Consider the following 19473-nt stretch of genomic DNA (forward strand, 5'->3'; position numbering starts at 1 on the left):
AAGGGTCTAAATGCACAAGAAATGCGGGAATGGAGACAGCTTCAAACCAACACTTACCCCAACCTACATCAATACAACATAATGTTCCCAGAACAATACACAGACATATGCCCTTGGTGCAATGACCAGCCCACCGCCTACCATGTCACATGGGGGTGCACAGGCCCCAAACCTCCACACATAAACATGCACCATTCGGAGGCGCAGTGGGAGGCCACTCTGCAATGCTCTGATCTAGAGACCCAGCGTAGGCTGGTAACTCAGGCAAGAGCGGCAGCCCAGGCCACTGGGGTCTTGAAATGAAGACTCCACTCACTGCCCCCCCCCCCCTTCTTTTTTTTTTTTTTTGAAATAAAGTTTTCTCTCTCTCTCTCTGCAATTTACGAGCTGAGCGACGTTTTCAACGCGGACGAAATGGCGCTTTATAAGCTTCTGCCTAACAAGACTCTCAGCTTTAAAGGTGAGAGGTGCACGGGTGGTAAGCACAGTAAGGACCGTGTCACTGTTCTTGTGGGAGCGAACATGGACGGGTCCGAGAAGTTGAAGCTTCTCGTTATTGAGAAAGCAAAGAAACCGCGAGTTTTTAAGGGTGTCAAAAACCTGCCGGTTTTATATGAAGCGAATACCAAGGTCTGGATGACGCAGGCCATTTTTGAAACCTGGCTGCGGCAGAGGGACGCAGAGTTTATTAGAAAAGGCAGAAAGGTCGTGTTTTTTGTTGACAATTGCCCCGCGCATGGTGAAGTGCGAGACCTGACTTCAATTCACCTGGAATTCCTTCCCGCAAACACGACAGCCACACTCCAGCCTATGGACCAGGGCATGATTCACAGTGTTAAAGTGTTCTTCCGTCGCCACGTCCTGAAAAGGATGATGCTGTGTATGGACAGCGACAGAGTACACCGTAGACCTCCTCTCTGCCATCCACATTTTGGCTCACTCGTGGGATGAAGTTACGGCAACAACAAATCAATGTGGCTTTCATCATGCGGGCTTTCCCAAAGCAGTGACCGCTGACCAAAAAGAACCTGATGAAGTTGCTGAAGCACAAGCTGTTTTTAGTGTACTGGCTCCCAAGTGTGGCACTGTGACCATGGATGGTTATAAAGCTGTTGATGATGATGCTGTCACCTGCCGTGAGGACACCTTGACTGACATATTGAAGGAAGTCGACGAAGCCAACGATAATGACAGGGAAGAGGAGACCGAACATCATAACAATCAAAGCTCTCCAGTGTCGACTAATGAGGCTAGCCAAGCAGTTCAAGTACTCCAGCAGTACTTTGAGCAAGAGGGCTGCTTAGAGCACACGTGCAGCCTAGCTAAGATGAATGCCTATTTAGTGAAGCAACGGCATGCCAACCTGAAACAAACTGCATTGCACAGTTTCTTTGGGGGTCACAACCCTTAAACGAAACTGCTAATAAATGAAACAGATTTTCTTGTCCTCGTCGAGTTTTGATTAAAGGGAGTCCACTGTATTTCACCGGGGATGTTGCTACGTGCAAAGGCAAGGTCTAGAACAGACCTACTGGAACCCTTAATATGCGTGCAATCTCTGATTTAAATCGAGTGCAATGTCAGTGAGCTCATCAATATGGGCAACATCACTACTACCTGATGAAAATGTAGGTGAAAATGTGCACAACCATTCGTCACATTCTCAAGCATTCGAAGTTTGGCATATATCTTTGGCACTACATGGCCATTAGCTTCAGCATTAACTTGTCCTATGTGTTCATAACACTTCTTTTCTTTTCTTGTTTTGGTTCATGAGGCTTGCTGTGAATGGGGATTACAGTCTAGGCGATATGACCACAGGGGATAGGAATCTGAACTCCCTCTTTGAATGGTGCATTGTGTACAGTGTGCAGGATTTCGGAGGTGCAAAACATCCTTTTGTCCCACTAGGAATGGCACAAACCTAAGTCATTACATTGAATACTACGTGCTTCCCCACACATCACTGATTCGTCGTTTGGCAGTCATGTGGTGTGCACTGAGAGCTGGTAGTGAAATTACAGTGTGGCGATTACTTATCACTTGATCTGCACCGTGATTAGCAAAAGGGGCGGCTGCGTAAATCCCGTCAACAGTAAACAGATTCTTGTTTATTGCCTTTTCCGTGCTTCTGCTTGCAAATTGTGTTTTGTTTGGGTGTTATGAACATTTTTCACTGCTGCATAAGATTCGTATCGCCACAATTCTACTGTATGTGCCTAAAAGAATGCAAGGAATTTGTGTGATTCAGTTAACCGGTTAGTCCTTTGAACGTGTGTATTATCATTGGGACATTATTGTGCTGTTTCAGGGACATTACGTTAACTTTTCTCTTGGTATGCAGGACGATCTAAGGATCTTGCTTTTTGCTCTGAATTCTTCCTTTGTTTTATTTTCTTTGTCTTTATTTCTGTTTTCCCACAGAACAAGTTTTGCGTTACATCCGGAATTTGGAGAAACGTATTGAGATCCTGGAGGCTGAGAAGGGCATCGTCAAAGACATTGTGAGTGGCATACGGTTTTATTTCCTGCTCATTCTTTGGCCCCCCCACCCCCGGCGTGGAAATGCTGTTTTGCATTAACTTGTGTTTTCCATTTTAGTACTACAGTAAAAGCTCGTTAATTCGAACTTCGCGGGACCGGGAAAAAAGTTTGAATTATCCGATGTTTGAATTATCGAATGGCCTCGAAAAAACTGACAAGAACCATTTGTATTACCTAAAATGTACCGTAACTCGCTCGCATAATCAACCCACCCAACCCCGATTTGTGCCAATGAATGTGGAAAAAAAAACTATAAAGGTTGGTTGGTTGGTTTGTGGGGTTTAACGTCCCAAAGCGGCTCAGGCTATGAGATGCCGTAGTGGAGGACTCTGGAAATTTCTACCACCTGGGGTTCTTTAATGTGCACTGACATCGCACAGCACACGGGCGCCTTGCTTTTCGCCTCCACGAAAAGCGGCCGCCTAGGCCGGGATTCGATTCCGCGTCCTTGGGAACAGTGGTGGAGCGCCGTAACCACTGCGCCACCCCGGCGGGAGTGGCAAGCAAGGCGTCAGTCATTAGCGTGTCCTTCCCTTTGGCGCCCTCACAGTCCACAACACATTTCTTGGCTGTGGGCCAAGATGCTGCGCAGCGATAACGGCGTGTTTATCTTTTGACTTTAGCTCCAGCAGGGTGGGGGGAAGCAAACTTGGCAAACTGCCAGCGCTTGTCCGGTTGTGCAAGCCTCCTTTTCAGTACGTTCGCTTTATCATGCTATGAGCGACTGGGGCTGGGGCGGGCACGTCTACTGCCACTCCAATAATCGGAACGCGCGATAGCAGCAAGCGCTTTTGAAGCGAACGGTGCTAAAAGCAGGAGTCATGATCGCGGCTGACTCGGCTGACTCGCGTGCTTCTGTTGACAACTGATGGTTGAAAGTATGGATGGCTATCGCAAAAAAAAAAAAAAAAAAAAAAAGAAATGTAACTCTTAGTGCCCGTCCGAGATCATAGCTCTTCATGGGCGTTGGCTGGGACCGCGCCGACAGTACTTATCCCTATTTCCAAATTAACAGGGTTGGAATTAACGAGTATTTAGTTCCGAGCTACGGAGGTTGCGCAGAAGAGAGAGCAGGCAGCCGCTGCCGCGGCCATGCACTGACCTTGCCGCGGCCGCTTTCCCCACCCTTCAATGCCGCCGGCCGCCGCGCCGGTCATGGCGCCATTTAAGTTTTACCCACTTTTCCATGATTTTACCTGGTTCCATCTTCTGTCCCTGTTTTGGACGTGCGCAGCCTTTAACTATGCCTTCCGATCGTGGAGGTGTTTCTTTACTTTTTTTTTTTGGCCGCGTGATGTGTGTCAAACCGCCCAGATGCGGCAGTGCGTAGTTCGAATTATCCGCAGCGGAACCGACTCGCATTCGAATTAACGGGCTTTTTTATACTCAGATCTCTATGGAGCTTGGCCGGACTATTCAGAAATGCTTGGTGTAATCAGTAATTTTGAAATATTTGGAAAACTTTAATTTATCAGTTTTTCGAATAGAATAAAAATTGAATAACAGACATATTTAATTCGTAAATGAAATTTCAAATGTTAGTACACACCTACTAGGAACATATTGGAGTATTAATTAGGGCAAGGCAATGAATGTACATGGTGCCTCTTGCATGGCATGGAAAGCTTTCTGCTTAAGTTTAAGTAAGCAAAGGTTTGCTATTTCACCATATTTTGTTTTATGTCTTCAGCATTCATTCTTTTCTGCAGGTTCTGCGTTCAAAATCCTTTATTTCCTGTTATTACCTGTTTTCCCTCTAGGACTGCATAAGAAAGAATCAGAAATAATGAAATCTTCTGATTGTATTTCGTATTGTTTGCTTCACACATCGTTTTTCTGTTCATGATAACTGCATCCATTTTAATTTCTCTTATTTTTATCAGTTTGGATGGAGCTTGTTAAGAATTCGCACTATTTGTTGGATCTACGTTTTCCAATAAGGCATTTCTTCCGGCTGCTAATGCTAGCATCTATTGATATGCTATGTAAGAATCTTCCACCAAATTTACCAAAAACTGAGGAACTCTGGCGACAGCTGTCTATTGCTGCATTTAGAAAGTGAAGACCCAGCCAGGCCTCAGATTCACACAGAAGTTGCAGTGGTGATCTTCTTGGTGTTTTTCTGACAAAGTTAATGTGAGCTCTGGTCTTGCTTTGCATTTGCCTTTTTCTTCGCATCTCTCTTGTTGCACTGCTCTTGCGTGTTGTCTGAGAGGCCGTGACTACATGAAAAGCTCAGTGGCTAACTACATTAAAGTGTCTGGTAAGAGCTCTTTTAGAGCTGAGGTGAGAAAGAACAACACTTAATTTGTTTGTTCTTAGGGCGTTTCGGTGGCTTTGCTTAGACCTCTTCCAAGTCTGCCCAGTTTGTCGATTGCAAAAGTTTTAAACTTTTTCTTGCAGCCAGCAGAGGAAGTTCCGCTCAAGCTGCAACCAGGAGGCATAGACAAGAAGTACCAAAGTGGGATCCCACGGTCGCCACATTACAGAAAGCCCGACGACACTGGCCACATCCTGCCACCACCACCGCCGCCGCCACCACCACCCCCACCCCCACTGCATGGCACGAGCAAGACTGCCTCAGAAAATTCGGTCAGTGTGCGGCGCAGGTTCTGCCAAAATTTTAACTGAAAGAAATACAGTTGAACTTCGCTGCAACGAAACTGACGGGGCACGTGAAAAATTTCGTTGTGGCGAAATCTGCCCAAAAACACTGTCAGGTTGGAGTACACAGTCGAAAAACGTCATTATAACAGACCTCGATAGTGTCCAGGATTTTGGTCTGTTGTAAGAGAAGTCTGTCATTCAAATACTGTTACAACAGACTTTAGTCTATAACCACGCATGAATCTGTTATAAACAAAAGAATCTACAAGCAATGCCTGCCAACATATGCTTCAATGATTACTCGGCACTTCTGAAAGCAGTTAGTCAACTTTGACTGAGTAGGTAATGGCTTTTGACACTATTTGTACCTCCATTAGCACAAGGCGATTTGCTTCTTCAGGTGCAGCACCCCGCCGGGGTGGCGCAGTGGTTACGGCGCTCGACTACTGTGCCCAAGGACGCGAGATCGAATCCCGGCCTCGGCGGCCGCTTTTCGATGGAGGCGAAAAGCAAGGCTCCCGTGTACTGTGCGATGTCAGTGCACGTTAAAGAACCCCAGGTGGTCGAAATTTGTGGAGTCCTCCACTACGGCGTCTCTCATAGCTTCAGTCGCTTCAGGACGTTAAACCCAACAAACCAAACACATCATCTTCAGGTGCAGCATTTTGCTCGAAGCACGATTTCAGGCCTGAAATATGCTGGAGTGCTTTGGAGGTAGTAACCTCATATTCATCCTCTTCATCATCCTGCTCTCTTGGTCAGCGGCAGGCACTTTCCTGACTTGGGAAACAATCTTGTCATCTGTCAGCTGTTCTGTACTGACCAATTCAGCATCCAAATACTCTGTAAAGTCTATCGTGCCGAATGCTTCTTGCACAGCTGCCCGTAGTGCTGAATTTGGCTGGTCTGGATCCTCTGTCAAAGGTGGTGGTGGCTCATTGTTGCTCAAAATAAATCCAGCTTTATAGAAGCATTCTTTATAACATTTGCATCCATTTGGTCCTACAATACTGAAATTACCTGTATAGCAAATTTCAAGTCTATCACAGAATCCCTCTTCTGCTGCATGTCGTAGAGCAGGCGCTCTGCAAAGCAAGTGCAGTACCTTGCCTTCAGGGAATGAACAACACCCTGGTCTATTGACTGTGTTTTGGAAGGTGTGCCAGGAAGAAAGTACGTACAGTAAAAGCTCGTTAATTCGAACTTCACGGGACCGGGAAAAAAGTTCGAATTATCCGATGTTCGAATTATCGAATGGCCTCGAAAAATCTAACCAGAACCATTTGTATTACGGTAAATATACCGTATTTAGTCGCGTAACGAACTCGCTCACATAATGAAGCCAACCAGCCCCGATTTGTGCCTACGAATCGGCAAAAAAAAAAAAAAAAAAAAGGCGGCAGTCGTTAGCGCGTCTCTCCGTTTCGCGCCAAGATGCCGCGCAGCAATAACGGCGTGTTTATTTTTTTACTTTAGCTCCGGCAGGGAGGGGTCAGGGAAGAGTACGTTCTCTTTATCATGCTATGAGCCAATATGTACGCACTGTGTGGCAATGTATTACTTGCCGTAACACATGATTACTATGGCCCATTTTGAAGCTGCCGTACGCCTACTGTTCTTGGAAAATGACGGCGACTATGGCAAAAGTGACGTTGACTGCGACAAGTTCAGCAACGCATGGCTGCCCGAGCATTATTTATTCATCTGCATGGGTATGAGTGAATGCTGTAAGTAGTTGCCACGAATATTGGTTCAAATCAGACGGACTAACGAGGTGTTCTCACACACAGATGCTTCAGTTGGAACAAGCGTAGGGACAAGCAATGCAGTTGAACGTATACCAACTTTACTCTGTGGGTAATGACATGGCGGTTCTGGCTGCTGAACAAATCAGCACATGATTACTCTTCTACCATAACTATCTTGTCCGAATTGCTAATGACATTGCCAACTCTGCCAACTTTATAGGAGTATAATGTGAAAAAAGTGGCACGTTTTTGAATCGGGTTGTTTGATTTCCTGATGAAGCCTGCATGATGTGTAATCAGCTTTTCAAACCTTTTCTCCAGGAGCCATATGTGGGTGTAGCAAGACCTGAAGCAGTGGTTCGTGCCATGAAGGTAAGGAGATGCTGCATCCTTTTCTTTTTGTATTTTGCTTTGTCCCCTCAAAGCATAATTATTTTTCCTTACTTTCAAATTGTGAAAAATGTAAACCTTGATATACACTGTGTGGTGCAGCTGATAATGCCTGTGAGAGGCCACAGCTGTTGTGAATACATTTAGGTTTTCTTTTCTCTCGGTTTTACAGTCACCTTAAGCAGTTTGTTTTGCTTTCTTTTTTTTTGAGTGCCTATCTCTTTCTCTCAGCTCATTTGATGTTAGCTATTATCAATTGGCTACCGTTACTTCTTCAATAACTACAGTTGACCGGGATGTATCAAACTTGAAGGAAGTCATGAAATAGTTTGACATGTTGATAATTTAATATATAAAACATGCCCAGAAATGAGCACCTATGTAATGAGAAGCGTAAATATGACGCGGACCAGCAGTGTGCTTCAGCCGACATACTTACAGTAGCTCTCATCGCCAGTGCGCCAACCCGCAAAGCTCACACGCACCGTGGCAGCTTCTTTTTGCATTCATAGCCAGCCCGCTGCCCGTGCATGGCCTGCCTCGAGTTATCCAGAAGTTGACAAGTTGACTTCTCCTAACAGCTCGCAAGCCTGGTGCTGAAGACCACTGTAGCTCTCTCAAGCAGCAGTGAACAAGTTTGCGCTCTACTGGTACTAGAACGCGAGATACGTTTCTGAAACCTATGAATTGACGAGAAACTCACTTACATTATGTTCGTGTAAATGTGGTAACCTAACTCACCTGGTAATTATACCAAAAGTGCGAGGATATACTTTAAACATTGCAAAGTGCGCATAGTCTACTTTTGCATATGCTACATGCCATCTAAAAAAAATAATCTGCTTGTGACAGGAAATAAACAGATTAATACCTAACAACCTGTCCAACCCTGGGGGCCCTCTGTACCACGATGTAAAAAAAAAATAATAATGTGCAGGTTCTCGAAGTGCATGAACAACTGGACAAAGCTACGGACAGTGAGCTGGAATTTGAAGAGCTCGCTGAAGGGGAGAAGGCACTGGTACGCGAGATGTGCAATGTGAGTATCTGCCACCACTCCCAGGTATGCTTTTTTTTTGTTGAGGCGTAGCCACAAGTAGTGTGGCAATTAAAGTTTAGAGGATGGTGGCTAGGTATGCTATGACAACATAAAAATTGGTTTTGCAGCTGTTGAGGTTGCCACCTACTGACTGCTATTGACTATAGTGCCTAGAATATATTGGCTAGTGTGCCGACCGTGGCCTCCCGGGTGGCACCGCGAGCGATGAATGCCAGTGGCCACCACCAAGAGCGCCGAAAACTGTGTGGGTACCAGCGGTGCCGCCCGCAGCCTACCGCGATCTCGCATCTTCGGCAAGAGGACTGCTCGCGCTACATTTTAGCTCTCATTAAGTCGCAAGAAACCCCACCTATAACTGAAGCCGCCCGCTGACAACAAGTTTCAGGGTGTGTTTTGAGTCTTGAACTGGAAGCGGCGCACATATTTAACGCTTCTTGCTTGCGAAGGCTTCTTTGAAGTTAGAGCAACAGTTAAAGCATAGGTTTTTATTGATATAAAATATATTTGTAATTTTTGGAGCAAAGTGAAATACTTCAGTTGTATTGGCATACCTATATGGGTTCCTTCTGTGCACTGTACACTTGCTGGACAAGTAAACACGGACGCGCATACAGTTTTATTTATATATTGTATATGTATACTTTAATTCTTTTGTTTTAGATTGGATTCGAGACTTCCTCACTAACAAGCAGCAATTCGTTCTAGCTAATAAATATTCATCTTCACGTACATTTGTTAGGTCCGGAGTTTTTCTTATTGACTTAGCATCTAACATACATTCTAACGTCCGGATGTTTGCAGATGACTGCTTTATTTACCGTCCTATAAAAAATAGCAATGACCCTCAAACTCTTCAACTAGACATCGAAACCGTAGCAACCTGGTGCAATAATTGGTTAATGTCATTAAACACGAAGAAAACATCATTATTATCTTTCCATCGTCGTCGCTTCCTGCCATCATCAAAATACTTTATCTCTAACACTGAAATTGTCGCTGTATCAATGTATAAATACCTAGGCATTTATTTAACCCGCGATCTAAATTGATCCCATCATATAGCGCAGGTAACAAATGAAGCTAAAATCGTCGCTGTATCAATGTACAGTCAAATCTCGATATAACGAATTCCGCGGGACCGCGAAAAATCATTCGTTATTTTGAAATATCGTTGTAATGAAAAATCTGCGATTATAGGCCAGTGGTCAAACCTAGGTATGAAAATGACGTACCTTGGCAGTAGGCACGTGTGTAGACAAGCAAAACCTCAAGTGAAAAGGTTGCACTAACTCCAAAGCTGATTTATTTGAAGAAATCCATTATTTTCTTCTGCCGCGTGCAGCAAACACGACCGCGCACTACATTACACCACTACAGCACATACACCTTCCGCTTTCCGGAACACCTCATCGCGTGCGTGATTGCACCGAGCGATGAAAGTACGGACTTTGTCCATGTGAAAAAAAAAAAAACACATCGGAGTTCATTATGACCCCATCTTCAATGCTTCCTGAGCTTTGAAAATCTTGTCTCGGTCTTTCATAATGATCGCGGCAGTCGATGGGACAATGCTAGCTGTCTGTAGAGGCCGAATCGCTTTTTCCCTGAGTCGATTTCTTGCAGTGAAAGCAGCTGCGTTCATATCTTCTTGGCACTTCGCTGGCTAATATCATCGCCAATCTCGCACAAACTTTGCAATAAGATAATCAGCGGCAAAAAAAAAAAAAAAAAAATACCGTCCCGCACGCGCGAACGATTGAGTCGCGTACGGCACACAGGAAGAAAAAAAACGCAGGCAGCTAGGCCTGCCGGCTACTGCGTAATAAACCATAGCTTCATGGTGGCGCTAGGAGCTGGTCCTAGATGTCCTGATGATGATAGCTACAGCCCACGGACCATGCACGCAGAAACGGCGGTTTCTGTTTCGTTTCACGCGAGAGTTGCAATCTGCGGTGCTGGTAATTTTAGCCAAATTCGTAATACTGATGTTCCAAAATTATACAACGAGAAATAAAATACATTCGTTATTCTGAAATATACGCTATATTGAAATTCGTAATTCTGAAATAGTTTTACATTGAAAACATGGCAAATCTGCCGGGGATTCTTAAAAAATTCGTTAATTTGAAAAGTTCGTTAATGTGGTGTTCGTAGTAACGAGATTTCACTGTATACCGTATTTACTCGCATAATGATCGCACCCCTGAATTTTGAGGTCAAAATTCCATTTTTTTAATTCCCCGCGTAATGATCGCACCCCGAACATGGAGCCGCCTGGTGGTTGATCTGCAGTCATCCCGCAGCGAATGCATTCCGACGAGTTCCCAACCTAGTCTAGTAACGTTGGAGTTCCCATGATTCCATGCTTTGCGGCGTTCGCCATTTTGCAATTCGGCAGCGTCGTAGCGTGCTTTGTGTTTTTGTGCGAGTTTACGCCATTTCACCATGGGGCGGTATGCCAGTTACACCGCCGCGTTCAAGCTCAAGGCTGTCGACTATGCACTGGAGCATGGCAACCGCGCTGCTGGTAGGCATTTCGGCATGGACGAAATGAGGATACGCTATTGGAAGAAGCAGCGCGAGAAGCTGATGGCTACGAACAAGACACGGCGGGCTTTCCATGGACCCAAAACGGTCAAGTTCCCTCGTGTTGAGGAGGCGGTCCTAGAATACGTGAGGGACCTGCGCAAGGATGGTTGTGCAGTGTCATTAGAAATGATACAGACGCAGGCGCGCACAATTGCCAGGAAGCTGGGAATCGCCGCAAAGGATTTCCGCACTAGCTCCGGTTGGACGACTCGCTTTATGCGATGGAATGGACTTTCCCTGAGGCGGCAGACGTCGTTGTGCCAGCGGCTCCCAGCCGCGTATGAAAGCAAAGTGATAGACTTCCATCACTTCGTCACTAGGCTTCGCAAAAGATGCGGTTACCTCATGTCGCAAATTGGAAACGCCGATCAAACTCCACTGACGTTCGACATGCCCCGGAATACAACTGTGAACGAGAAGGGTGCTCGGAGCGTCCTCGTGAAGACGTCTGGCGCAGAAAAACAGCGATGCACAGTCATGCTTGCTGTGATGGCCGACGGGCGGAAGCTGCCACCATACGTGATCTTCAAACGGAAGACTATTCCGAAGGGAAACTTTCCCCGTGGCATCCATATACGTGCACAGATGAAAGGGTGGATGACTGCAGACCTGATGGTCGACTGGATCAAGACTGTTTGGGGAAGAAGACCAGGAGCATTTCTGCTTCCCTCGCTTCTGGTTTTGGACAGTTTTAGGGGTCACCTTGTGGACAGCGTGCGTGCCAAGCTGAAAGAGCTGCGCACGGACATTGCAGTCATTCCTGGCGGCCTGACTTCGCTGCTGCAGCCTCTCGACGTGTCTTTGAACAAACCGTTCAAGGACAACGTTCGACGACTTTATGCTGAGTGGATGGCGATGGGCCAGCATGATTTGACGCCGAGCGGAAAGATTAGAAGGCCATCCGTGGAGATGCTGTGCTTGTGGATCACAGAAGCGTGGAGCAGTATCCCCGACGAGGTAGTGGCTAAGAGTTTTAAGAAGACAGGCATATCTAACGCTTTGGATGGAACAGAAGATGACTTCCTGTGGGATTGTGAAAATGCTCCCAGCGACGACACTGCCGTTTCCGATGAGTCGTGCAGCAGTGAAAGCGAGGATGGCGAGGATTCAGACTTTGATTAGAGTACTGACGAAAAAAAATAAATGGGCATTGTGCACTCCATGTGATGCTTAATGTGCGTGTTTATTGCGAAGGTAAGCCTTACTCAGCTTTTATTTTTGGTTGTAATCGAGATATATGTTCTAAGACGTCTGACCTGCAACTTGTTTGCGTTTTCGGTGCTCAAAAACTTTTTGTAGAAAATTTACCCCGCGTAATGATCGCACCCCGAAATTTGCGTCAGTATTTTTTAAAAAAAAGTGCGATCATTATGCGAGTAAATACGGTAAATACCTAGGCATTTATTTAACCCGCAATCTAAATTGGTCCCATCATATAACGCAGGTAACAAATGAAGCTAATCGTGTACTCGGCTTTTTTCGGCGAACGCTGCGCGCAACTGTCCCATCAGTTAAGTTACTAGCTTATCTAACATTTGTTCATCCCAGATTACAGTATGCATGCGCTGTCTGGGATCCTTACTAAAATAACCTTTCCAGCATACTAGAAGCAACACAAAACCGCGCGGCAATATTCATATACTCGGCTTATTCCTATCATGTAAGTGTCACTGAACTAAAACAAAATGCTCACCTTACTAACTTAGCACACAAACACGAAATTGCTAGACTTTGCCTTTTTCACAAGTTTTAGCACCACCCCCTGTTCATGTCTGCCATCAGCCCCCCCACCAACCTCCAGCCGCACGCACCATGAAAAGACCATTTACCCTCCCCCTGCACGGACATCTGTGCATCTGTCATCTTTTTTTGTTCACACCCCACGGGACTGGAATGACTTGCCAAACTCCGTCGTGCTTCGTTTCGACCCATCAACCTTCTGATCATCCATCGAATGATTCATGTACCCATCAACCACTCCCTCATGTAATACCCCTTAAATGGGGCCTTTGAGGTATCAATAAATAAGTAAATAACACAGGAAACAAAGTCGTGCAACACTTCTTTTATGTACTACAGTCGAACCCGGTTATATCGAACCCGGATATATCGAATTTTGGTTATATCGAACTCACGGAATATCCCCTTGAAAATCCCATGTAAAAGTATAGGAAAGCCACGTCATATATCGAACTCAATTTCACCGGTCGTTCGATATATCGAACTCCGCACCACGCACTGGAAAGTGTGCCTTCCCCAAAGACGATCGCATCACCCTTGGCCGTTTGCCGCATGACGTTTTCAAGCCACGCGCGGAAGAAATGAGAGGGGACAGTTCTGGACAGTGCCGCGCCCCTTCCCCACAGGCGCGCGCATCTGCAGTTATCGTTTCCCGCGTGCCAACACATGACGTTTGCAAGCCATGTGCGTGGGTCTGCCCATTCTTTTGCCGAGCTATCTCTCTCCTACAGCACGCGCTACGCATGCGCCAAGCCAGCTCAGCCCGTTTTCAGACAGACGTTGGACGCTTTCTCCAGCGTGTGTTGCGAACCCTCTGCCCGCAGCGGCTGACGTGGCTATGGCGCCTGCGAACGTTAAGAAGCGGCAGCTCTCTCCGGGTTTTTTTTTTTGTTTGTTTTTTTTTGCGAGAGTCATCCTTTCTTATCGTTGTGCTGTACGCGCAACGTAGCGTAAGATATGGTGGCTGCGGACGTTAAGAAGCGGCAGGCTTTATTTATTTATTTATTTATTTTTTTTTTTGCGGGAGCCGTTTATCTTTGCATGCGTGAATCAACGGAAGCACGCGGTCTGCTGCTGCGATCATGACGCCCGCTCCAAGCGCGGCGTGATAAATCGAACCAGGCTTGTGCAATCAAGCCATCACGGGCACTCTGCCAAGTTCACTCTCCGCCGCTGGAGGAGCTATAAAAAGATAAACGCGCCCTGGCGTTATCGCTGCGCAGCATCTTGGCACGCTGCCAAGAAATGAGCTGTGGATGCGACGACCGAAACGGAGTGACGCGCGCCATCCACATGCAAGTGAAAACGCTCGCGATTTCTGCCGCAGCGACACAGAAACCTTGTATTGAGTTGTCAGTGTTGGCTCGAGCGGCAAGAGGGACGCAGTTCCAACAAGTTTGAAATTTTTCGCTCTGTCGCTGCCGCTTGTCGCTGAGATCGCTCAATCGCTTGCATGTGAGCGAGCTGGTCTTAACGCATTTTTTTTTTTTTTTTTCAAATTCTCGGGTGCAAAAGCGGAGGGTGGGTTCATTATGCGAGTGGGTTGATTACCGTTTTTTGGCATCGTAAGTGCCTTCAAAAGCCAATTTTTGTATATCGAATTATTGATATATCAAGCTATTTCGCGATCCCCTTCGAGTTCGATATATCCGGGTTCGACTGTAGTATAGGTAATAGCAAACACAGCCATGTGGCAGAATTGCATGAACAACAGAGCACAAACGAGGAACATTTACTTACAGCGGCATGGTTTAAGGTACACCGCAGCCTGTGATTGCAGGCTTTGCCAAAGTCACCATCTTTTGAATGAAGAGGCTGACAAAGTTTTTTTTTTTCTGATTCATAATCGGCACGAGATGTGGCCCGTTCATCACGGGAAAGCTCGTTGAACGCCGCTTACGGTGAACCGTGTGCCCAATATTTAACTGCATCCATGACATGAGTGTGTAGCGCAAAAGGACTGAGCGCACAGAAAAGATACACAACACAGCCTTGCCGGGGTGGCGCAGTGGTAAGACGCCCGACTACTGTGCCGGAGTTCCCGGGTTCGAACCCGACCTCGGCGGCTGCGTTTCGATGGAGGCGAAACGAAGTGGCGTCCGTGTGCTGTGCGATGTCAGTGTTAAAGATCCCCAGGTGGTCGAAATTACTCCGTAGCCCTCCACTACGGCTCCCCTTTCTCTCTTTCCACTTTCACTCCCACCTTCCTCCCTTCCCTTACGGCACGGTTCAGGTGTCCACAGAGCAAGTGTGACAGATACTGCGCCTTTCCCTTCCTGTGAACCAACCAACCAACACAGTTGCTATGTGTAGTGCCTGATTGTGTACATTTTCTTGTCCTTCATCCTTTTGTGCTACACACTCATATTATGAAGCACCGTTACCAACTCGCCCAAGTTTCCACCCTTGTGAATATAACTACATGCTCTAAAAATGTTCCTCGCAAACTAAAGCGGTTGGCGTTTACATTCCGCCATCTCTATTGATGTTTCGTTCCCATCCTACAGAATGCGTACATAGCATCAGGTGGCGCAGTAAACATGAAAATACGCTCCTTGTTCTAGCGGTAGCCCCGTTTGCTCACCAAGCAAGTCTTCTCTGTGCACCGCCGCTTTGTCTTTGGCATTTTTCTGTGCAGTTTAGTTTAGAGAAGGGAAACGACAATCAGGAACTCTCTTCACCATTGGCAATACAGTGAAAAAAGGGATACAGGCGGGCATTGAACACGTGCACAAAATGCAAAAAAGAATGATGCAGTTGTCGCTAAGCAGCTAAAAGTGCGGAACGACTCGCATGTGCAGCAAGCACCTACGCCCGAAATAAACTGCTGCACCTTGGTGAACACAAAAGACACTCAGAAGCAGGTTTAACACGCACGCACAATACCAACAGATTGCCGTCTTCTGAAGCGAGAAAACCGCGTCATCTGCTCTGGTGGTACCCTCCCGACAAGCAGCGCCCTCTGCTGCTGTCGGTTCACCTTTATTGCTGACGGCGCCATCCTCGCCTATAGGAAAGCACGGGCGCTCGTCACACTAGCCAGTATATTCTAGGCACCATACTATTGACTTACCAGTGGCGCCCTCTAAGCTGAAGACCAGCCGGGGGTGCCCGCAATAAAGCAGTTTGTGTTCTTTTAGAGGTGTTCCGAAGACAGAAAGATGGACTTCGCAAATATATGTTAAACTATCAGAGATAGATATGTTAATATATGACTGAAAGATGGGGTTTGTGACCAAGTGTGGCAGGTTCTAAGGATTATTTGCAGAGCAGTAGAAAGGTGGGTTTTGGAACCTAGTGCTAGAGCAGCAATATAGCCTGAATTTTTTTGACGGGAGGAGCCCAGTGTAATTGCTTGCATTAGGCGGTTGCGGTGGATGTTTGCTAACAACAGCATCAGGGGTAAGTTTTATAACTGAGTGTAATAGGGTATAAGGGGCCCTTTAGTGTTGCGCATAAAGAAAAGTAAAGAAGAAATGTATATAGTCCATTTGTTCATTCCAGCAGCTTATCTGGAAGGTCAATACACCCATGTATTGTTGGGCCTGCAGCTTATCTGTTTAACTTGAGACAGTGGCTTTTTAAATATGAGTTATGTTGTGTAAACTGAACTTAGCGAGCATTCATAGCTGTACATGGTTGTCTCCTAAAGCTAGAAAATGAATGTAGATCACATCATCTGCCACTAACTGCACCATAATGAAATAAATAAAATAAACATGTTCCAATGTTCCAACTTGGTGACTGATTGCAGAGTGCAGCTGTAGTACTGTCACTTCGTTTCAACTGGTGGATTGCCATTTAATTCTTGTTCTTAATTACTGTTCGCATTCCTGTGCCTCACACTCAAGAATTTTAATGGTACATTCATTAATGTTATCCTTCCCGTAGTGGCATGTTGTCAAAGTTGAATAGGTTCAGCTTGAAGACGTTCAGCTGGATGATGACCCCCATGTCCGCAATTTCCACCTCAGTCGGCGTGGACGTCATGTCGGGCTCGAACCTTGACTCCCTAGGCCAAGGTTCATCCTCCTTTTCACCCTTCTTGCTCGACGAGTGTTTCTTATTCATGGTCTCGACCTTCATGGACTCGTCTCCCTGCTCACTTTCGTCGCTGCTGCCCTCTGCAGCCTTGGCCTCGTTCTTAGTATCTCCGTCGGCATCTTCTGTTTTCGTGAGCTCCTGTTGCTCAGGCTTAAACTGAAACTCGTTTACTTCCAAACGTGGTCCTTTCTGCCCGGCATCTCCATCGAGTGCCTGGTCTGTGTCATTGCACGAAGCATTCCCTGCAATCACGGGGGCGAAAACCAAAACTGCTATCCCAGCTTTCCACATGAGCACCTCGATTTTTTCGACGCTTTGCTCTGCAGACACATCTTGTCCAGCCGAGTGTTGGTATCGGTGAGCTGCTGCAGGCGCTTCACATCCGCAGTGGAGGAACGCTCCTCCTGTGCGAGGTGGTCGCCCATACCATGCTGCAGCTGTTGCTTCTGGAGCCATTCTCGCAGCTCCAGCTCAAAGCACATCAGCCACTCCTAGTGGGCCAGACCACCATCCACCTTGAGTGCAGGTAACAAACACTCCAGCAGCGTCCGCTCCTTCTGCTCATAATCGGCCAACAGCCTCTCTACCAGGATTTGTATTTCCTTCACATTCCTAGTCTTGAGTGTCTCCAGCTCCGTGTTCAACCCCTTGGCTTGGGCTTCGGCTTTTCGTTCGAATGCCCGCATGGCCTCTTCCACCTCCCTGTTCTTGGTGTGCAGTTGATAATTCTTGGCTCGTTGATCATACAATTCGCGACCTAGCTACTCGACAGCACCCTCACGAGCCTGGGTAAGCTGCTGCTCGGCCCCATCGGCCTCTGCTTTCTTGCGTGACAGTTCACTCACCTCACGGGTGTGGGTCTCAATGGCCTCGGACAGACGGGTACACAACTCCTCTGCCAGGCGGGCCTTCTCCTCGTAGCGCTGCTCTGGAACGTCCAGGCAGTGACGGTGCTCCGCTCGCTCCATCCTGTGCACCTTGCTCAGTTCTTTCACTTTTTCCTCAGAGGCATAGTGTTGGGCAGCCAGTTTCTGGGCCTTCTGGTTGAGCTGCTGCCACAGTTGCGCTCATACAGCCTCCAGGCTCTCAGCCTGCCCCTGGGCCTGAGCCATGCGAGCACCGCCTCCTGCCACTCGCTCTCAAGGGTCTCTCGGAGAGAGTGCTCCAGCTCCTCCTCTCGCGAACGCACCAATTCACGCACCGAGGCCCATGCCCGTTGTAGCCCCACCTCCAGCTGATGCACCTGCCGGTGCAGCTGTGCCGGCTGCACCTTGCTCAGTCACTCATCCAGCTCTTGCCTCAACTCCTTCACCTTGGTGGCGTGCAAGAGGGTGGGCTAGCACTCGGCCTCCAGGTCGCGCTCCCGCTTGGCCAGCTGCCTCTGTAAGTGGGCCTCTTGATCAGGACCCCACTTGTGCCACTTGCCGGTCACCTCGATGGCGAGGCTCAAAGCAGCAGGGATCGAATCATGGCGCCCGATATGTACCTGGCGCCAGACCTTGGGATCCCTGATGGCGTCGAGAAAAGCCTCGATGTCGATCAGGGCCACGCCGTTCTGAGGCGTCCCTGGCAGTGGCTTCAATGCCAACTGCTGGATATCTGCGGCGAAGTCCTGGAGGCTTTCCCCCGGGACTGTGCAGACAAGCACACAGGAGCTATATAGGAGCCTGGGTTGCGGAGATCGACCATCAGTCTCGTATGGTGCTCAGCAGAAGTGAGTGCCATCTCACCGCTGCCACCAAAATGTTATGATGCAGGATGGCACCTAAGGACCGACACAGGCACAAGCGCCGACAAACCGCTGACCAACCGTTCTACTATTCTTTCTCATCACCTATCCACATGCTTGCCCCGTGCTTCCTCTTCCATGCCGTGACAATATATATATATATTGCCACGTGCCTAGCGCCGCACGGCTGCCGTGCTTGGTGCCGACGACGACGAAGCGGTTGTTGGCTCGAGAGGCGCGCTGGTGCTGGACATTGTCATCGGAGCTAGAAGCCGTCCTTACTTTCGGGTCATACATTCACGGTACCGTGTACCTTCATGGCACCCTGTGGCTTGAGTCGTGACACTGGTGGAGGTGCCATTGATGATCCCTTCTCCTGCGGACGACCCAACGTGGCCGTCTCTCGTGATCACTCCTGTTCATCGTGCAAGCCGGCGACTCCGTGGCATGCCCCCCCCCCCCCCCCCTTCCCCCCTGAGACCTTCCCTCTTGACGAAGAGCGTTTAGCTTCCACCCTAGCTATGGCAACGACACCGGCCGCCCATACCACAACTGTCCCTTCTACCCCTTCGTACTGTCTCATCCTTCAGACCCCACGTACCCCTAAGCCATTTCACGGTGAGCAGTTCGAAGACGCCGAAGACTGGCTAGCTCACTACGAAAGGGTCGCGACATTTAACGGCTGGGACGACGCTGCAAAAATGCGAAACGTCTACTTCAGCCTTGAAGACGCCGCTCGGACGTGGTTTGAGAACCGCGAGGCCACATTCTCTACGTGGCCGGCCTTCCGAAGCCAGCTCCTCAGTACGTATGCCAACAGTGACGCCAGGAGAACGCGGATCGTGCCCTGACCTCTCGAGTTCAGCGTCTGAACGAAGGGGTCGCAATGTACGTTGAAGACGTCATGCGTCTTTGCCATCGTGCCAACCCGTCCATGAGTGAAGAGAACAGGATGCAGCACCTGATGCACGGCGTCAAAGATCAGCTTTTTTCCGGCCTCATGCGGAACCCGCCCACCACCG

The 19473-nt window shown here is 47.7% G+C and overlaps 1 protein-coding gene across 5 annotated transcripts in view; it reads left to right on the forward strand.

Moving 5' to 3' along the window:
* Ccdc85 (coiled-coil domain-containing protein 85) overlaps positions 1 to 19473 on the forward strand; it is a 51925-nt gene that overhangs the window by 21578 nt on the left and 10874 nt on the right. For all 5 annotated transcript variants that reach the window (XM_084581697.1, XM_084581698.1, XM_084581700.1 and 2 more), the window contains exons 5-8: positions 2425 to 2504; positions 4948 to 5136; positions 7221 to 7271; positions 8227 to 8328. In XM_084581697.1, coding sequence (XP_084437823.1) covers positions 2425 to 2504; positions 4948 to 5136; positions 7221 to 7271; positions 8227 to 8328 — 422 coding nt within the window. The remainder of the gene's footprint in view (positions 1 to 2424; positions 2505 to 4947; positions 5137 to 7220; positions 7272 to 8226; positions 8329 to 19473) is intronic.

This window comes from Amblyomma maculatum, chromosome 10 (genome assembly GCF_055883805.1).
Source record: "Amblyomma maculatum isolate TAMU_Amacu chromosome 10, ASM5588380v1, whole genome shotgun sequence".
NCBI classification, from domain to species: domain Eukaryota; kingdom Metazoa; phylum Arthropoda; class Arachnida; order Ixodida; family Ixodidae; genus Amblyomma; species Amblyomma maculatum.